At 36.0% G+C, this 17,869-nt stretch overlaps 1 protein-coding gene across 2 annotated transcripts in view; it reads left to right on the forward strand.

Annotated features, from left to right (window-relative positions):
* gabrb2a (gamma-aminobutyric acid type A receptor subunit beta2a) overlaps window positions 1–17,869 on the forward strand; it is a 54,764-nt gene that overhangs the window by 312 nt on the left and 36,583 nt on the right. For both annotated transcript variants that reach the window (XM_016237294.1, XM_016237293.1), the window contains exons 2-3: window positions 65–156; window positions 732–799. In XM_016237294.1, coding sequence (XP_016092780.1) covers window positions 65–156; window positions 732–799 — 160 coding nt within the window. The remainder of the gene's footprint in view (window positions 1–64; window positions 157–731; window positions 800–17,869) is intronic.

Genomic DNA, 17,869 nt, shown 5'->3' on the forward strand with positions numbered 1-17,869 from the left:
AAGAAAATGATGTGTTTTGGGGATGTAAGAGGATGTAAGAGAACATCTCGTGATATTATTGCAGTATCAGAGACCCGAGCAATATGCCGGTGGTCAAAGACACCGTGGACAGACTCATGAAAGGATACGACATTCGGCTGAGGCCAGATTTCGGAGGTAGGCTAATGCATGAGTAAAATTCGTATAATTGTTGCATTTGGATTGTCACGCGCACTAACATGCCCAATTACTCATGCAAACCTTGTTCATTCATCTCAGTCTCTGATCAGGCGTGCCTGTCAATGCATGAGAAAAATGAACGCACGCTTATTTACCGCTATTTCATCTTTTCCCAGAGAGGGACGCTAACTTGGGGATCAATTCAATTTGCAGCGCAACTTTTGTTGCATCATGACAGCAAACGAAATGGCATGCTTTAAAATCTCCTTTGATGCACGCATACGAGTCCATCATAGAAGATGCTCAAGCTGTTATTGATAGAAGGACGCGTCTAACTGTGCATTTGTCAGTCATGCAGTTGCGTTTGTGCGTCCAGTGCTTGTAACAAATCAACAATTTCATGCGCAATGCCACGTGAATTTTGGGTGTTGGTGTTTCATACACATATAATGCATGCGGTTTCATATACAGAATGCTATTTAGTGTCATTTGGCACCTGCACGTAAAAGTGTGGGTACATGCATGCATGCATACAATTTCCCTTTTAATAATTTTTCCTTTCTCTCCATCAGGCGCTCCGGTGGCGGTAGGGATGAATATAGACATAGCCAGCATAGACATGGTATCCGAAGTAAACATGGTATGTTGCATGTAACAGTATTCCATTATGTGTCAAAATGCAATGCGTTATGCACACTAACTTGAGGCGCACCAGCTGATGTGACTCACACACACACACACACACACACACACACACACACACACACACACACACACACACACACACACATGATGATTAGACGTGAAGCCGCAGAAGTTCATTGGCATGCTGCGGTATCTGCTCTGCATTTCGCTGCTGACATTTGAATTCAAAACACACGCGCACTGGCGCACTCGCACGCGCACCCGCACACGCTCCGCTTGTCTCACGCTGTGTTTTATGTGCCACCGAGAAACGAGCACGTTCGTGGACGCACCTTTCCACCCTGTGAATTGGGTTTAATCGCAAATCTAGTTCAAGGTGAGCGTTGCCCTCTCAAGGAGAAAGACGGCGCGTGCCGCGTACGCTGACAGAATCACGCATTTCTTTGTCAACAGAGAGGGGGTTTTGGGAGATGCACGACTATAAACAGCATCTATCGACGTTTTTATAGATGCATCTTCTTTTTAAAAATGCTCAGATGATAAACTGTGATGCAAAGCAACATACTGTTGATGGGCACCGCTAAAAAGTTCATCTCGCGTGAGCGCACCCTCTGTCGGACGCGGCGCGCGGCGCAGCTGTAATTGCTGGAGAATATGTATGGCTGTGAAATTAAAGATTTATGGCTCGTACTCATTGCAGCTTTATCATTTCAGTGGGGGTGATGGAGTTTGTTTTCAATTCATTTCCCAGTCGCTCCTTTTAACTCGATGAAGGTGAAGTGGCCTGTGCCAGGAGCTCTGCGTTTTCTTCAGCGATCTGTGTGGAAAAACAAAAGCATGCCTCGTTTGCAGATTGAGTTCACACGTATATTTATAGCGCTGTAGGTGGTGCATGCACACAAATGGTCAGATCTATAATGGAAGCGATGTTGTTTCATTATAGTTCATTAAACCATTAATTGTGAGAATGATCTTACCTGTTTATCCTGGATTTGGTGCTTGAACCAGGGCTTCGGAAAAATCATTTGAATATGACAGCCAAGGTCAGAATACCCCATGGACATGGAATTGTAATTTAAATGAATAAAATCCTAAAATATAATGGGAATTTCTGACAGTGAACATAAATTGTTGTAGTTATCCTCAAATTTAAAATATTTCTTAAGCTACAATTTGCTCGTTTTAGGGCAAATGTTTATATATATATATATTTTTATGTTTATGCATCATATTCCATGAATAAGGTCAACTTTCCCCCTTATATATATATGTATATGTGTGTGTGTGTGTGTGTGTATTTCAATCAGATTTCAATCAAATTTTAAATACATTAAATATCTATTTCTCCCTCTTTAAATGTGATTTGGGCCTGTCCCATCCTAGAAACCTTTTCAACTTTATTCAATGATTAAAATCATACATAAACAACATTTGGATTATTCATATCTTGACCTTCAACCTTGTCAACAACGTTATTTTATTACAGAATGACAAAACAAATAATTTTCCTACATTTCTGACAATAAAAGTCGATCAAGAACTATTTGGTCCCAAACTACAATTAATAGATTATTTAGGCTAATTCTTCAATGCCATTACATCCAACTCATTTAAAAAATATATTTTATTTCAAATTTTTGTTTAGTTATCCGCAAACCTCATTTAAAATTAATGACAAAATAAAACAGCTCTTTTAAATTTTCTTTTGACCTCGTAAGGTTGAAGATCATCACTCATTCTGAACGCTGAGCACCTTTTTTGACTTTTCATTTACTAATCACGAACGGCCGAGAAAACCACGGATATTCAATGCTCAAAACAATGCCGTTTCCAGGCGGACGGACGTCCGGACAGATGCTTCATACTGTGCAGTGATGTGCTTACAAATTACCTTTATAGATCTGTCAGGTTTGTTGCTTGTCACGCTTGAGCTCTGGAATCCCGAGGAGTCGGGGAGAAAAGATGAAAATCTTTGTTTTCTGCAGCTCCAGCAAAATTGGATTTTGGCCGAGCTCGCAGCCGACAGGATCCTCCACTATCCTCCACTATCCTGAGGGTTGACAGGCTTGATCTGGGAGATTAGCAGCCATTAGTATCTGATATTTCCATTCAAAGCCAGCATGCATCACGCCTCATTCTCTCTCATGCTCGCCTCTTTGGCGCCTCGTACCAGTTTACTGTCTCATTAGTCCAGCGTGATGCCTGCGTCTCAGACAGATGTACGATCTCTCAATTAGGAGCGGCACTGATGCCCCAGGTGTCTTTGCGAGGCGTAACCGCTTCCAGCGTTGTGTTTTAAGCAGCCCTCTCCTCTTCATCTCCTCCTCCCTGCCATTTCACACGCATGTAAACAAGAGCGTTCGCTGCGGTTGAAACGTGGCCAAAGAAGCCTCCACCAAAGGTCACCCGTGTTGTTTGGCAATGCAAATCTTTAGGCCAGTTGCGTTTTCGTTGTTTCACATTAAAATGCGGGCTATTTTTGGAGAAGAGGCAAACGCAGGCCATGCTCTCTGGCTCAGGCGCTTTCTGATGACTCATATGTGACCCCGGAGCACAAAAGCAGTGTTAAGTCGCTGGGGGATATTTGTAGCAATAGCCAACAATACATTGTATGGGTCAAAATTATCCATTTTTCTTTTATGCCAAAAATCATTAGGATATTAAGTAAAGATCATGTTCCATGAAGATATTTTGTAAATTTCCTATCGTAAATATATCAAAACTTAATTTTTGATTAGTAATATGCATTGCTAAGAACTTCATTTGGACAACTTTAAAGATGATTTTCTCAATATTTAGATTTTTTTGCACCCTCAGATTCCAGATTTTCAAATAGTTGTATCTCAGCCAAATATTGATCAAACCATACATCAATGGAAAACCCATTTATTCAGCTTTCAGATGATGTATAAATCTCAATTTCATAAAATTGACCCTTATGGCTGGTTTTGTGGTCCAGTGTCACAAGTGTAACATGAACGGTATAATACCATATTCTGATTGATCTGTGTGTGACCCGTGCATCTCTGCATAAATTCCGCTCGAGATGCCCTTTGTTTGCGGCCGGGACGGAGGTTTTTCTCTGAAAACATAATAGTCACTTCAAAGGAAAAGATGGGAGCAGACTTGTGTTAGCTCATGGGCTAAATAATTACCAGGGCGGAAACATTGCCCTTATATGTATCATTATCTTGACAAGCATTAATTGCTTACATGAATTAGAGGCAGGGCCGTGCAATGATAGCCTGTGAAATAACAAACGGATGAAAAGACAAATTTAGACTCAATTAGATCGCTCGACTTAATTAGTACTAGTGTGTGTAATTGTTGATCATTTCTGGCTATAGTCAGTTAGTGTCTGTTTAGTCCAGTTTTATTCAATTCCGAGCTGATAAACAGTGTGTTATTTAGTGTTATTTTTACTCTTTGCTGCTATGACAACACCACCCTTCTCTAAAACTGCGGGGTTAATGTGGGCTCTTCTCTGTTTCGATGTTTAAGGCAAGGCTGCAGATTTGTGTTTTGATGGATTCTCTCGTACGTAACGTCGTGCCGTGTGCTTACATGTATGATTTAGCTACAGCCAGAAATAGAGGAGCATGGGTGTAGTCACATGATGTTCTCCCAGACAGCAGCAGATTGTGTTATAATTCCATACACTGATGAGATCTGCAGCACATCTCACTCTACTGAGAAGCTTATTATAGTTCTTGCAAGGCTTTTTTTCTTCTCCGCTAATTTCTGCTGTTCATTCAGCACGACCCGTTAATGTACGTGTAGCACGACTGCGTTTAGACTTTGTCTGAGACATTTAAGATTAAAGTTGACATATTTAGAGAATGCAGCTGCTGTGATGATTGTTGTAGTTGCTTACTGAATTGCAGTTGGTCTTTTTTTACATTCATTTGCATACTGAATTGTGATTGGTCTGATGTTGCTTGCATTTATTCAACTGCTTACCTGAAGCCTTTAGGCTAATATTTTGCTGTGTTGTGTCTCTGGTATATATATGTGTGTGTTTGCATAATGACTAATAACATTTATAATTTAAGGGTTTTTTTATGCCAAGGACCCCCACATAGGATGCTCCTCTTTTTTTAAAGATGGGTATGTGTGCTATTATGCAACTGGCATTTATGTTGTAATTTTTCTAAAGCCAAAAGAAATGGTTAAATATAATTTGGACTCAAAATAATCGTTAATAATTACATTTAATTTGCGTAGCACCATGCAATATACATTTGTCAAATGTTTTGGTGTACTTTCTTTCCCTCCATCCATCCTCAAACCTAGTTAGAAACACTAGTTGCTGGGTAGATTACTTGCAAATTTTAGTCCGTTACTGATTAAAAAATACATGACGAAAATTGTAGTTAGTAATGTAATCTGTTAGATTATTCATATTAGGTCATGTATTCCAACTACTTTTAGATTACTTTTGACTTAACTCGTTTATCCTATAGATTTGAATTGGATTGTTGTGTACCATTTCGATATTAAAAAAAAGACAAACAAAGAGAGAGAAAATATATTCCATTGCAAGAAGCATGAAGTGCATTAAACATATTACATCAGGGTTTCCCAGACTGGTATAGAGACAACAGACAAATTAGGGAGAATCAATCCATTATTAATAATTTATGGGCATTGTGTGAATAATATGTAATCATGTAATCCATAAAAAGTAACTGTAATCACGAGTATTTTAAAATGTACTATACTCTAATTACAAGTACTTAATTTTTGTAATCTGATTACGTAATCCAGTTATTACCCAGCACTAAGAAACACCAGGTATAAATGACTATTGTCCATGGCTACTCATTGCGTACATAGCTGTGATAGTTTCATGTGTCTCTGTAGAGAATATTACCTCGTTTAGTATATGCGGAGCCATGAATATGCTAATTAGTCCCCGCCTCCACTCAGTTGCACCTGCTCAGAGTCAGACTGCTCCACTTTCACCCGGTTAAAGCGATAGTTTATCCAGAAATTAAAATCTGTTATCATTTACTTTCCCTCAAGTCGTTCCAAACCTGTATCAGTCTCTTTCTTTTGTTAAAGGCAAAAGAAGATAATTTGAAGAATGTTGGTAACCAATCTGGTTATTGGTAGCCATTGACTTCCATAATATTTTTTTCCCCCATACAATGGAAGTCAATGGCTGCCGCCAACTGCTTGGTTACCAACATTCTTCAAAACACCTTCTTTTGAGCTCAACAAATGAAAGAAAGTCATACGACTTGAGGGAGAGGAAATTATGACAGATTTTCACTTTTGAGTGAACTATCCCTTTAACTGAAGTACTGAACGCTACACAACTGCATGTGAATTTGCACATGGTTTGTCTTAAAGCATATTAAAAACACCAGAGATGCACGAAAACAACCCGGTTTTCACATTTCATGTCTGTTTATTGATTGGTCTGGTAAGTATGCATGTAATAAGCAGGATAACGCTTTGCACGAGGCCCTGATCACCCTGTGAGGGTCTAGTTAGCTAGTATCTCTTACATGTAAAAATCGAACACGGAATGTTTTCAAAAGAAAGTTTAAACAACATTAAAGTCTAATTCCCAAGCGAAGAGGCGCTCGGTTGTAGATTAATTTGAAACAGCTGGCGTTTGGAGTCTGTCTGACATTGCAGTAAACTTTGCCACTTAATCACGTCTTCGACATCAAGCGTTTATCTCCAAACATGTCATCAACATCCTCATCACGGCACTTGTGGTTATGAGCTTAGATTAAGTGAAGTTAATGTGACAGATTTGGCTTGTGTGATCTGTTAATATATCATCCTGCGATGGGCTGTTAAATCAAACGTGTTTAAGTAGCTGTAAAAAACGCTCCGTTGGGAATAAAGGCTAATCGGGCCAGTCATGCTCTCAGCACCCCGGGTGGGACCGCTGCATCTTAAGTCCATCTCTCTAACAGCCTACAATATTCCGAGGCTTGTGCTTAACCAGTCTTTCGCATGGTTTCATCGTCATGACCGATTAATGAAGTCTTCGAGTCCGCAGCAGCTGTGCTGGTGTTTCTCTTATTTGCAGAGACACTGAGACTACGGCGGCGGTGATGTTAAGTGCCCCGTTGTCAGCGTTCTCATCACAATCTCCTCGTGTCCTCAATTGGCACTTTCCACAAATACAGTAGGGACGAACAGAAACACTTTGGTCCCTCATGACTTATTTAAAGCATTAGAGGCACAAATCCCATGTTTTTGTGTGAAAACTAGCCTAGAAGTGGCTCGATTTAATCGTAAGCATTTTGTATTCAACCCTGTTACTAGTGCTGTCAAACGAATAATCGCATACAAAATAAAAGTCTCTGTTTGCATAATATATGTGTGTGCATTGTGTATATTTATTATGTATATATAAATACACACACATACAGTATATATTTTGAAAATATATTATATTAATATAATTTATGTTATAAATAAATATATTTAATATATAAATAACATAATTTTCTGAAATATATACATGCATGTGTGTGTATTTAATAAATATACACAGCACACACACATATATTATGTAAACAAAAACTTTTATTTTGGATGCGATTAATCGTTTGACAGCACTATCTGTTTCCACATGATTTACTCCCACAAAAATGTATCTTTGCTTAAAAATGTGGCATCCACGGTTTGAATCCTTTCTAATGCATTATGGAAGGGCTATTTCCATTTTCTCGATTTCTGCAGCATTCATTAAGCTTGACAATTCCACCCTGTTACTCAAGATATTGTAAGAAAAAATATTAAAATAGCATGTTATTTAACAATGAAACAACATGCATTTATTCGGTCATTGTTCTAAATCTATGAAAGACAAGATCTACCTATTGAAGAATCAATAGAAAAAAACATCCCAGATTGTACTTCCAATTTGAGGCCTTTTATTTAGTATTTTAATTAGTAATGCACCGATCATAGCCGATTCAGAAGCATTTTTTTTTTACTAGCAAATTGGCTGATTCTGATACTGATTTTTTTAAAGCAAATTTATTTGTTGGCTGTTTGCTTTATAACAAACAAACTGGCCTTAAACAAAAATATCTGTAAATTAGAGGCAACCACTGCATTTTAATCACGATCCAAACAAAGATGCTACACACATGTTGCACGAGCAGTTGTTTGTTGTTTGAATGAGATAATTTCATGATTTAAAACAAAAACAGAATGGTCTGACTTTAGGTTTTGTTTATTTATTTTTTTGCTACATAAAACATATCTGAATGAAACAAAAACAGCAGGTCTGAATTAGGGCTGAACGATTTTAGAAAATAATCTAATTGTGATTTCTTTTGCCAATATTGCGATTGCAATTTAATATGCAATTATTTTTTTTTAAAGCTCTTTATGTTCTGTATTATTCAACAAAAACAAGCTATAAATCATTGTATAGTATGACCAACACAATATTAGATAGATTAAACACAAATGTTCATAAAACATATATGTTACGATGAAATTAGGTGATGCATGAATTGATATAAATTACATTTTTATTTTTATTTTATACTTCCAACCTTGTAAGCATGTAATAATTATGACAACATAAAGCACTGACAAATAAGCCTGGTGTAAACATTAATATGAAAGTCAGTAACAAATCACACAAACTAAAGTAGATTGCAGAAATATAAAAACAAATCTGTTGCTTTAGCACACTAGTTTAGGTCATTCAAATTCACTGTAATAAACATATGTAAACATGTGCACTGCACTTTTTAAACGCTGTCTGTTCACTTTAGACCATGCAGTGGTTCTCAAACTTTTTTGGTTGCGCCCCCCTCAGACTACCAAATAATTTCACTAAACATTATGAAAAATTAATGTTTTTTTAATTTAAAAAACCTACAGGGAAAAAAACACCTGCATCACTTGAAACATTGAAAAATAGCATAGAGACAATAATGTGTTTTTTGAACCTTAAACCGCATAAACACATTTCATTACACCAAATACACAACATAATGTTCTTTTTAGCAGCATCATATGACCCTTTTAAAAGAAGTGTGACGGATGTTTTCTCTGTTTTGGAGAGATGATCATTTTTAAATCGTACCCTATTTATTGCATCAAAATTTGTTTTAACATAGGGCTGGATCATTTTATCAGCTGTTTATTATTCATGCAACAATACATATTACTGCTATTAATAACCATTGCTATATAGATGATAAAGTTTGTCTAGTGCTCTTGTGAATGTTTTTAGCATGACTTATCTGAAATCAGTAATATCTGATTTTAACATCTAATTTAAATTAACTAATTGAATGACATAGCATAGACTTATACAGTTGAATTGTATAATTTGAATTGAATCGAATCGAATTGCAAGCTTGTGGATAAGAATCGAATTGAATCGTGAAATTTGCCAAAACCCAGCCCTAATTAATTATGCATAATTACTTGCAAGTAACCCTAAACCAAACCCTAATCCTAGCCATATAGTAAGTACATGTAGTTAACTAGTATTACTCATTAAATGTATAATTACACTGTAACAAGGACACCTTAAAATAAAGTGTAACCAAATAGTCTAATAAATGTATTGTTGTTCGTTCATGTTAGTTAATGCATCAAATAATGTTAACAAATGACACCTTATTGGAAAGTGTTTCCTTTTTTATTGCTAAAGAGTGTTGAATTTTCTTCTCCTGCGTCCTATTCTTCATGCAATCCAGATTGTCTGAGGCCCATTTGTTTGTCTTTTACATTTGCCAAAAATATAACTTTTTTATATTAAAAACAAACAAGCAAGTCCAGTCCAGATGATAAAACGTAACACAAAAGTAGCATAATGCATTGCTTTCCATAAAAGCTAACTAAGTAACACGATTAGTTACTTCTTTAAGGGAGTAACAGAATATTGTAATGCATTATGTTTAAAAGTAACTTTCCCCAACACTGGTTCTAAAGCCAAAAAAAAAAAAAGTGTTAAAATATTATCTGGACTCACAATAATCTATTGTAGTGTTGAAAGCATTGATCAAGCTCACGATTCCATCCTGTTACACAAGTTTAATTTTGCATGTAAAATCATGATTTGAAACATTTTTAAATGGATCAAATATTTGGTTACAAAAATTACAAACCTTATATCAAATAAATAAATAAAAACACCATGCTAGTATAATATGCAGTTTGACGTATGAGTTCAGCGCTGCGCATGCAGTCTCCTGAGTCTCCTGAAAACCAACATTTGTTAACAGGAGCAAAGGAAGCAAAGTTTCCTTACTTTAGCAAAGGAAAACCAGTCTCAATCACATTAAAGTGATTATTACGTTGTGAATATGGATATTTTTCTTACAAAAATGCATCAATCGCTACAGGAGGCCCTTATTCCCTCCCCCCCGGAGCCGTGTGAGCCACTTTGTTTTATGGATGGGCGCTTTTTATTTCACTTCTTTTGGACTGATGCATGCAACACCCGCTGAGTGCCATGAAACCTCTTGAAAGATCAAAGACAATTTTTAATATAACTCCGACTGGATTCGTCTGAAAGAAGAAAGTCATATACACCTAGGATGACTTGAGGGTGAGTAATTTATGGGCTAATTTTCATTTTTGGGTGAACTAACCCTTTAACACCTCCTTTCATTGACTATTTGTCAAGCACTACACTCTTAAAAATAAAGGTGCTTCACGATGCCATAGAATAACCTTTTAGACTAAATGGTTCCATAAAGAACCTTTCTGTTTCTTTGTGGCGAAAGAAGGTTCTTCAGATTATAAAAAGGTAAGAAAGAGATGGTTCTTTAAAGAACCTTTGACTGAATGCTTCTTTGTGGAACCAAAAATGGTTCTTCTATGGCATCGCTGTGAAGAACCTTTTAAGCACCTTTATTTTTAAGAGTGTACCCTGTCCCTATTCTTGGAAAGTGTCATGTATTTCACTGCCTGGAAAAAGAGAATCGTCTTTTGTTTTGTGTTCTGTTCATTTTGCATGACTCCGCTGTGTGCCGTGGAGATGGATGTCTGCTGAACGTGATGAGTGTTGGATTTGGGTTGTGACAGGCTTAATGGAGAACTCCCAGCAGCCTCTGCGTCAGTGTCAGCTCCGTGGGAGAGACCCGACAAATGACGTCGTGTCATCCTGTCACAATCTCAATATGATCTATGGATCTGAAGAGCTGGCATGCTTACGTGAGCTTGTTTCTCAGCTCCGCTGTAGATCACACTACTGCTGGGATCAACAATAAGGATCTGTTGTTTTTCTGCTGGCCCAGTCAGTTTGGATTTTCCCAAGCACACTAAATGATACGTTTAGCAACACATTTTGTCAAAAAAAATTACAATAAATATAGATATATATTTTATGTATGTAATATGCAATAATACACAGCTACACTGTAAAAAAAACATTTTTCAATTTTGTACATTATTGGAGTACTTTTTCAAAATTTCAGTTGTTCTGTTTCAGAATTCCACATTTAATTCAATGTTACTTGCGATTTATTTTGCAGTATCTTATTTGTGAACACCATTTTTTAACTTTGTTTATTATTTTAGCTCCTTTATAATTGTTGCTTCCAAGACTGTCACAAATAATTTTTGCAATTTTGACTAAATCTGTGTTAACCAGACTATGCTGACATTTTTATGCAGGCATACAAACAACTTTTGACAATTCGACACTATTATGCAAGTTATTGCTTTCTTCTCAAGACTTGTACATGTGATATTATAAAGAAATGTTTTTTTAATAATTAAACAACTGGCATTTACGTTGTCATTGTTCTAAAGGGAAAAAAACCCTCAAAATATTTGATTAAATATCATTTATCAAGCTCAAAATTCTACCCTGCTATGCAATTTATTGTAAGAAATAATTATTATAAAATATATATTTTTTTATTTATGGGAAATAAAAAAAATCCCAATCTAGCTATGCATCAGTGGGTAATGGCTTAATTCAAGCTAAATTTGCAACCGTGTTTTAGTATATATTAATTTATTTATTTTTTACATCTACACTGTAAAAAAAATAATATTTTTCAAAATGGTACATTATTGGAGTACTTTTAAAACAGGAAAATACTACTTCAGTTTTTCCCCTTAAAAATGTTCACATTTAATATAATGTTACTTGTGATTTCTCTGTAATTATTTGTAATCAGTGTAGTAAATCCTGCACCATTTCTCATTCATAATTTTCACTCCTTTCTAATTGATGCTTTCAAGACTATCACAAATAATTCTTGCCATTTTGACACAATCTTGTCTATGTTATCAAGCTAGACCATGGTGACGTTTATGCAGGCGTAAAAACATGTACAGGATATAGTAACAACACGGTGACTGTTGTATCATCAGTTCATCCTTATTGTTGAGTCCTATTTTGAAATGTTGGAATGGAAGGAAGTCGGTCAGTTGCAGTGAGAGTGACTTTCATTGCATACAAAGACAGCTTCTTCTCGTGTCTCAGACTTCTTTAGTTGACGATTTTTCATGTCACATAAAGAATTCATAACCGATGCGCCCTTAATTAATACATTTATGCTGCGGATTTAGAGGCGTCCTTGATTAAATTAATTTGCACTTGCAAATTTCATCTCTGTTAGCGCTGATTAAACAGCACAACCTAACAGAGGCTTCTTCGCTCTTGCAGAACATCTCTGCTTCTCGAAATGCTTTAAAGGGATATTTTTGACATCTCTGTCATCCTTTACGCACCTTCATGTTGATCTAAAGCATGACGTTCTTTCTTCTGTGCATGGAACACGATAAATTCTAAATAATTTAATGCTTGTGTTCTATGCAGATGAATACTTTTATGGTGCATTGCATTCTTTTTTCGAACTTAAAAGCTTCACATCCGCTTTCTTTGTAATTGATTGGAAAAGAACAGCGAGTACGTGTTTTGAAAGTCTTCATTTGTCAATAACCCATTATATATTATCAATGCACAGATGCACCTCTATTTTCATGCATGATTCTAGCCGTAGAGAGTAAAAAATGGTGATAAATCCACTCAGTTACATGTGAGCTCACAGAAGCCGTGTGCTTGCGTCTCAGTTTGAGATCTACTGATGTCAAAGAAGAGTAAACAGAGCCCAAAGAGGCATCTGCTACCATCTGTGACCATAGTAATTATGCTCACATTTGGCACTGAAGCCAAGAGGAAAGTTCCAAGCCCAGGTGTTCCACATTCTGTACCCTGGCATCCACACTATTTAACCTCTTTTCCCGAAATGTTAATCTACAGACAGCTTTTTTTCCAGTTTTTGTCTTTGTGATTAATAACCGTAATACATCAGCATATGCTGTATGTACTCCTGCTTCACTGTACCGCTTCACTGGAACGCTGTGTTTAAACAGCTCAGATTGGAGGAATATAATTAGTTCATCCGAACTCTGTGGGTGTTTTGCTCAACTTTGTGCTGTTCCAAACATGAATGATCTTTCTTACATGGAACGCAAAAGCAGATATTTAGCAGAATGTTCATGTTGCTTATTTCCATGCAATGATTAAAGTTGACCATTTTTGTCAAGCTCTAAAACTAAAGTGGTCCACACGTCTTGGATACAGTTTTTGTTTTGTGTGAGGAACAGAATGACATTTATCTTATTTGTAACCCTGGAGCACAAAAATAGTCATAAGGGTCATTTTTTTAAAATTGAGATTTATACATCACATGAAAGCTGAATAAATAAGCTTTCCACTGATGTATGGTTTGTTAGGATAAGACAATATTTGGCTGAGATACAACTATTTGAAAATCTAGAATCTGAGGGTGCAAAAAAATCTAAATATTGAGAAAATCGCCTTTAAAGTTGTCCAAATGAAGTTCTTAGCAATGCATATTACTAATCAAAAATTAAGTTTTGATATATTTATGGTAGGAAATTTACTAAATATGTTTACTTAATGCCCTAATGATTTTTGGCATAAAAGAAAAATCTATAATTCTGACCCATACAATGTATTGTTGGCTATTGCTACAAATATACCCCGGAGACTTAACACTGCTTTTGTGCTCCATTTTTCCATTTATCCATCAAATCTGGCTTATTGTATCCATGAAATGCACAACAAACAATGACATTTGATGTCACTGATGTCAAACCTGTTATAACCAGTGTTGGGGAAAGTTACTTTTAAAAGTAATGCATTACATAGCTACTTTTTAATGGTAAAGTAATGCATTGCGTTGCTTTTGTGTAACTTTTTGTCCCTCTCAACATGGGGACAGGAGAGGTATCAGTGAATAACTGCGTTATTTATTTGAGAAAGTAACTTAGATATTTAGTTGTAAATTTAAAAGGTAATGTTTTAATTTACTAGTTACTTGAAAAAAGTAATCTGATTACATAACTCGCTTTAATTGTAATGCGTTACCCCAACACTGGACCCAAATGTGAATGAGTTTTGAGGTCTGTATTTTAGTGACTTTTGTTTTTCATGTCACACAAAACTATTGTTTATTTTCATTAAATATAGGGCACAAGGATCACTTTTAAGGTGCTTTTTTTAATTTTCTTTTTCTAGCTTAAAAGCTCCTGGTTCCCATCCGTTTTCATTTTATGCTTGCGAGCAGCATGAATATTCTTCAAAACGTCTCGTTTAGTTTCCCTCGAAGGAAAGCAAAGTTGGGTTCCAATTGACAGGCTCCCTATGCAGTGTTCACTACTCTCTGCTCCCTGTTTCTTCAGCAAGGGATATCTGTTGAAGTTGACAAAATGAGTTAATTCAGTAAATTCACAGATGTAATATGTTACCATACTTTCATTTAAAGAAAATAATGATCTTTAAATAAAGCATCATATGACCCCTTTAACATATATATCTGTATGTAACATATTCATGTGTTATTCATTTAATGCATACAAAGTGTCATATTTGACACTGCTAAACTGGGTGATAAATGTCTGTTGCGTTGTTTAATAATAAAATAAATTTAATTATGAAATATTAGATGTGTATTTTATCTTATTTAACCATTGCACTTTATACCCGCCAACACGCAAGTATAAATCACACCTGGGACTAATTAAACTCAATCAAAATGCTGAAGCCTCAAATCATTTTATTTTGTTTATTTCAGTCAAGCTATGTACTGGAGTGCTGCACATTGACTGCTGGGTGAATTTCCTTCTCCACTTGCTGTGAAGTGATGTATCGATGTACTCTTATTCTCTATGCCCTTTGAACTGAACATGTTCGCTCCCTCCAGACTGGAATCGCACTTAAGATGATGGACTATATGTGAAGTCCACTTTGCAGTTCACTTTCGGTCGAATGGAACGCACTTTAAGTGATAGAGGTTTAGAACGACATGAGGGTGACTAATGTTTATTTATTTTTTTTTTATATCACTTTAGTGAAATACAGTCTTTATATATTTTTAAATTCTATTTGGAATTTATTCTCAGTGAGCAGATATCATCATCCTCATGTCAGTCCAAACCTCTATGACTTACTTTCTTATGTGGAACACTAACAGTGTTGAAAAGGTTACTTTGGAAATGTTATAGGTTACAGATTACAAGTTACCCTGTCTAAAATGTAACAAGTAGTGTAACTATTTCAATTACTCTATTAATGTAACTGATTACATTTGATTACTTTTTGATCACTTTTCTAAATGTCTAATTTTCAGACATGTAAATCTGGCTGGGTTTGCCTTACAGTAGAACTCAAGACTTCTTCACTTGAATTAAGATTATAATCATTTAATTTTAAAGCACAGCCACCACAAAATCAGACTTTAGCACTTTGTTTGACTTTGAGATCATTCTGAGGTTAAATACAGGTTTCAAATCATAACAAGAAATAGTTTAATAGCTATGATGCTGATATTGAAATGAAATAGTTGCTTAGTTTTAACAGAAAACACTGGCAAAAAAACTGTTAATCTTAAAAAATAGAGCATATGCATAAAACCAAATAGGAAATAAAACAGTTATCGAAACAGTCATGTGTCCCAAACTCCTGAAACATTGGTGTCTCATATTTTAGAGCAGCCACTGCAATTTATGAAAGAAATCCACTAAATCTGTTTGTGCATGTGTGTGAAAAATTCAGATGTAACCCTCTTTGTAATCATTAACATTTTCATAAGTAATTTAATTACACATTTATTCTCAGTAACTGATTACAGTTACATTTATTTTGTAATTAAATTATGTAATTTAGTTACATGTAACTAGTTACTTCCCAACACTGAACACCAAAGATGTTTTGAAAAAGATTGGTAACTAAACAGTTTAGTTGCACAGCAGAAAGTAAGTCAGACATGGCTCATTTTGAGTCGGAGTGACTGTCAGGCGTCTGAAAGCAAGTTTTGAAGCGAGTAACTTCAGATGCTTCAGTCCGATTTGGTAAATTGGATCAAATTCACTAAAAAGAGTCGGTTCAAAAGAATGATTCGCTCGTGAACCGGACATCACTATGGACCGTTTGTCTGAGACTCTGCATTACAGGTAATAATGTTCCGTTTCTTGCACAGACCGATTGTTTCGCTTCATAAGACCTCAATATATCATCAGGAGCAACAGGGATTCATTTTGTGTTCCTTGCTATGCTTTTTTTTTTACTTTCAAAGTGGCAATAGCCATTGACTTGAATTTAAAGAACCACCAACAACCATGATTTCAGCTAACAATCTTCTTTACTCTTCTACTGAAAAACAAAAAGCCACATACATCTTGAATGGCCTAAGAGTGAGTACATTTTTATTTTTGGGTGAACTGTCCCTTTAAGAGTGCTGAAGGGACTCTGTCGCCCGTCTGAGACTCTGCATTACAGGTAATAATGTTCAGTTTCTTGCACAGACCGATTGTTTCGCTTCATAAGACCTCAATATATCATCAGGAGCCACAGGGATTCATTTTGTGTTCCTTGCTATGCTTTTTTTTTTACTTTCAAAGTGGCAATAGCCATTGACTTGAATTTAAAGAACCACCAACAACCATGATTTCAGCTAACAATCTTCTTTACTCTTCTACTGAAGAACAAAAAGCCACATACATCTTGAATGGCCTAAGAGTGAGTACATTTTTATTTTTGGGTGAACTGTCCCTTTAAGAGTGCTGAAGGGACTCTGTCGCCTGAGGCATCAGATGCAGCCTTGATGAGCAGAAGAGACTTCTTTAAAAAACATTACAAGTCTTACTGATCCCAAAATTTTGTCTTACCTTGGTTATCAATAATTTGGATTCTTATCAGTCTACAGAATCAGTTTTCAGTGACAGAACTGTGGTGCAAAAACAAGTAGTAGTGCAGTAGTGGGGTTATATTTGTGTATGGGATCTGTCATGGAGAACTGGGGCGTGTGTGTGTGTGTTCAGGTGTGTTTAGCGTGTGTTTGCTCATGCTGCCATGTGAATGTGCACATGCAGGACAGTGTGAGTCACAGCTGGTTCTTCCATCGGCTTTTGAATCAGAGGGAGGTTTGGTCCTTTAATGCCTGAGAGCAACTTTATCAAGTGTGCTGGTTATTTTTGGCAGAAGGCGATTGGCAGTTTTAAGAGTTCCCTCGCAGGTCACCGCTGGAGAAGCGCGGAGAGATAAATATGGGGCTAGAAACCGTCATCCTCTAAACACATCCACAGCGCTCCCGAAACAATCCCCGGATAAAATCAGGGGCATTTTATCCCAGGAGGCAACGCTCAAAAATAAATAACTGACGGTACAGAATTAAGATGAGAAATTTTACAAATTATGAGCATAAAGCTGTTTTTTATAAACTATGCTCTTAAAAATAAAGGTGCTTAAAAGGTTATTCACAGCAATGCCATAGAAGAACCATATGTGACCCTGGAGCACAAAACCAGTCATAAGGGTCAATTTTTTGAAATTGATATTTATGCATCATCTGAAAGCTGAATAAAGCTTTCCATTGATGTATGGTTTGTTAGGACAGGACAATATTTGGCTGAGATACAACTATTTGAAAATCTGGAATCTGAGGGTGCAAAAAAATCTAAATATTGAGAAAATCATCTTTAAAGTTGTTCAAATGAAGTTCTCAGCAATGCATATTACTAATCAAAAATTAAGTTTTGATATATTTACGGTAGGAAATTTACAAAATATCTTCATGGAACA

The sequence above is a fragment of the Sinocyclocheilus grahami genome, unplaced genomic scaffold (genome assembly GCF_001515645.1).
Source record: "Sinocyclocheilus grahami isolate Dianchi unplaced genomic scaffold, SAMN03320097.WGS_v1.1 scaffold510.1, whole genome shotgun sequence".
Classification (NCBI taxonomy): domain Eukaryota; kingdom Metazoa; phylum Chordata; class Actinopteri; order Cypriniformes; family Cyprinidae; genus Sinocyclocheilus; species Sinocyclocheilus grahami.